Raw genomic sequence first — 3,185 nt, 5'->3', positions numbered from 1 at the left:
TATACTCCCATCCTATGGTGGAGGGTATAAAAATAGTCCCTATACTCCATATAACTTCTGAGCCCAGAGAAACCCAAAATTGTTTCTTATTTAACTGCATTCTTGATTAAGCTGTGTTTCTTGAATGCCTACAAACCTCCTTTAGATGCGGTTTTCTCCTTTTTCTCGGTTTTTTCCAAATGTATTACTTGCACGATATCTTCAAACTATGGGTAATCTTAAATTCAGGGCTACCCCAGAGAACTACTTATGCAAAAGACACAAAGTATCGGCGGTAATTTTTATCATCGCTTTGTTTATTTATTTTCGTTTTTTTTGAAAGCCTTGCTCGAAATGCGACCAATATGAAATGAAATATTATTTATTAACCGTCTGGCTTATCAGTCAGTCAGTCAGAATTAAATGTTTTTTTTTTGCTTCTGCAAATAAACAAAGCAAACCAGATAAATCCCAAGTAATTTAAACAAACACTTCCTTGAAAGGCGAGCGCTGAAAAGAAAAATCCATTTTTATACAGAGTTTAGTTTCGAATTAAAGCCGAACGTTTAAGGAAGACAACGGGAATTGAAAATAAAAAAAAAAAATAAACAACACCAAAAAAAGGGCCATGATTTTTCAGGGAGCAATAACGCTGCTGCTCCTTGCCTCCATATACTGCTGCTGCAGCTGGGCCGAGGATGTGGTGCTCAAGTGTGATGAGTACAATGACAAGATTGGAGGTATGGAGAAATTTTGTACCGTTTCGGGCTTTCAAGTGACGCATTCGCAAAATGTCAAAATTACTCCCTATGCGCGGGCGAATCAAACAAATTTTATGAAATTCTACAATTCTGTGTTATTGGATATACCTGCGAAATTGTTCGATGTCTTTAGTAGTCTCAAGACCCTGGATGTTTCACACACGGAAATTGAGGATATTTCACGCAACACCTTTACTTCAGCCAGCCTGTTGACCACCTTAAATCTCAGCCACAATCTTATAGAGAAAATCAACACCTCAGCCTTTGTGGGGGCCCATAACCTTATGAGACTGGATTTGAGCTACAACAAACTGCACACCTTGGGATCCCTGGCCTTTAGGGGTCTGACGAATATGAACAAGGTGATCCTGTCACACAATGCGCTGACCACCATACCCAGTGACTTGTTTATGGACAATACCTACATGGATGCCGTCTATTTGGACAACAATCAATTGGAGGAATTAAAACCGGAAGTCTTTCATGCTTTGCGTCATATACGCGATCTGAATGTGGCCAATAATCATTTGAGAAGCTTTGATCCACAGACTTTTCAACATTCCTATGGGCCGGAGACCTTGATATTGGCTGGCAATGAACTAAAAGACTTCCAGTTGACCAATAAGACTATTACCAAGAAATTGGATTTGGATTCCAATCAATTGACCAGCCTCTATGTCAATGGAACCTCACTCATAACGGCCATTAACAACTCCATATGCCAGGTAGTGCTCTTCAATAGCCAGGGGGTGAATACCCTGATTTTGCAGCACAACAATTTGACGGACATGAAAAACATCACCATAATGAGCCACCTCACCGAATTGGATTTGTCCTATAACCCTGTGGGTACACCCAATGTGACCACCTTCCAGAATCTCGTACATCTCACCTCGTTGTATCTCAGAGCCACTGGCATTCGTAAGCTATCGTTTGGCATGTTTTCCAAACTCCCCATGCTGAGTGTGCTGGACTTGGCCTACAACAATTTGACCGACTTGAATTTGGACATCTTTGTACCGGCCAATGCCAATCTGCGCTCGTTCTATGTCGATGCCAATAATCTGACCGAGATAAAGGGCAAATACAGCTTTGCCAAGGCCTTCCCCCTGCTGGCGGATTTGGGTATTTCCCGCAATCGCTTCAACTGCACCTATCTGCATTGGCTGTTGATTGAGCCCCAGATGAATGAGTATACCAAACTCAATATCGAACATGACTTTAGTGGTCGCGAGCAAACCCATATACGTGATGTCACCTGCATATCGCACAAAGAGGAAGAACTGGAAAAGGCCGAACATGATTTGGAAAACTCTAGGCAATTTCAAAATTCCATGCGGGAGTCCTTGGCCACCATGTCGGAGCATGCCAAGCAAATGCAGACATATCTGCTGGTGCTCTCCCTCATATTATCCTGCCTGGTGGTTCTCGTGTGCGTGGTGTGTGTGCTGGGCGGTACCCATTACTGGAGGACACAGCGCGCCAAGTACTTTCAACGACGTGGAGGCGTCATAGTATTTAATTCCAATGCCACCGTCAACACCCATGTGGAGCAGTAGTAGCAGCAGTGCAAGGGCGTATTAATTGTTAAAAATAAAAAGTTGATTTAAAATCTATTAGAAATAAATAAATAATTTAAATATATATGTATGTGTGTGTGTGTGTGTGTGTGTTCCCGTATCCTTGCAATTGATTGGAAATTTATCGTTCTGCAACACTTGGATTAAATTATACGCCAAAAGGTAATTATGAAGGTAATTTTCGGAAATTGAGTTCACTTTAAATGAGATTCGTCTAAGACCCAAAAAAGAGATCTGGGCTTGTGCATACGTCCGCCATCTGTCGAAATCAAAGTAGCAGCAGCAAAGATATCCGCTTGAATTTTTGCACAGATACTTCCTATGGAGATTGCAAATGGACCATATCGGCTAAGATTTGGATATAACTCCCATATAAACCGATTTCCTGACCAGACTTCTTGAGCGCCGCAGTTGTGATTCGATTTGACTTATATTTTTATACCCTCCACCATCGGACGGGGGTATACTAATTTCGTCATTCTGTTTGTAACTCCTCGAAATATTCGTCTGAGACCCCCGTATGACATTTTATGTCGATCTAGCCATGTCCGTCCGTCTGTCCGTCCGTCCGTCTGTCCGTCATTCCGTCCGTCTGTCTGTCCGTCCGTCCGTCCGTCTGTCTGTCCGTCCGTCCGTCTGTCCGTCCGTCCGTCTGTCCGTCTGTCTGTCTGTCTGTCTGTCCGTCCGTCTGTCCGCCCGTCTGTCCGTCCGTCTGTCCGTCTGTCTTCACGCAAACTTTCGAAGGAGTAAAGCTAGCCGTTTAAAATTTTGCGCAAATACTTTCTATTGGTGTAGGTCGGTTGAGATTGTAAATGGGCCATATCGGTCCATGTTTTGATATAGCTGCCATATGAACCGATCTTGG

The 3,185-nt window shown here is 42.9% G+C and overlaps 1 protein-coding gene across 1 annotated transcript; it reads left to right on the top strand.

Moving 5' to 3' along the window:
* Positions 1 to 412: 412 nt before the first annotated feature.
* On the top strand, positions 413 to 2,384 carry LOC106093739 (carboxypeptidase N subunit 2). Its single transcript, XM_013260873.2, has one exon. It carries the CDS (start codon positions 608 to 610, stop codon positions 2,297 to 2,299), a length of 1,692 nt encoding a protein of 563 aa, XP_013116327.1. The 5' UTR covers positions 413 to 607; the 3' UTR covers positions 2,300 to 2,384.
* Positions 2,385 to 3,185: the final 801 nt, after the last annotated feature.

This window comes from Stomoxys calcitrans, chromosome 1, assembly GCF_963082655.1.
Source record: "Stomoxys calcitrans chromosome 1, idStoCalc2.1, whole genome shotgun sequence".
NCBI lineage: Eukaryota > Metazoa > Arthropoda > Insecta > Diptera > Muscidae > Stomoxys > Stomoxys calcitrans.
The sequence above is the reverse complement of the archived record's forward strand: the minus strand, read 5'-3'. Positions and strand labels throughout refer to the sequence as shown.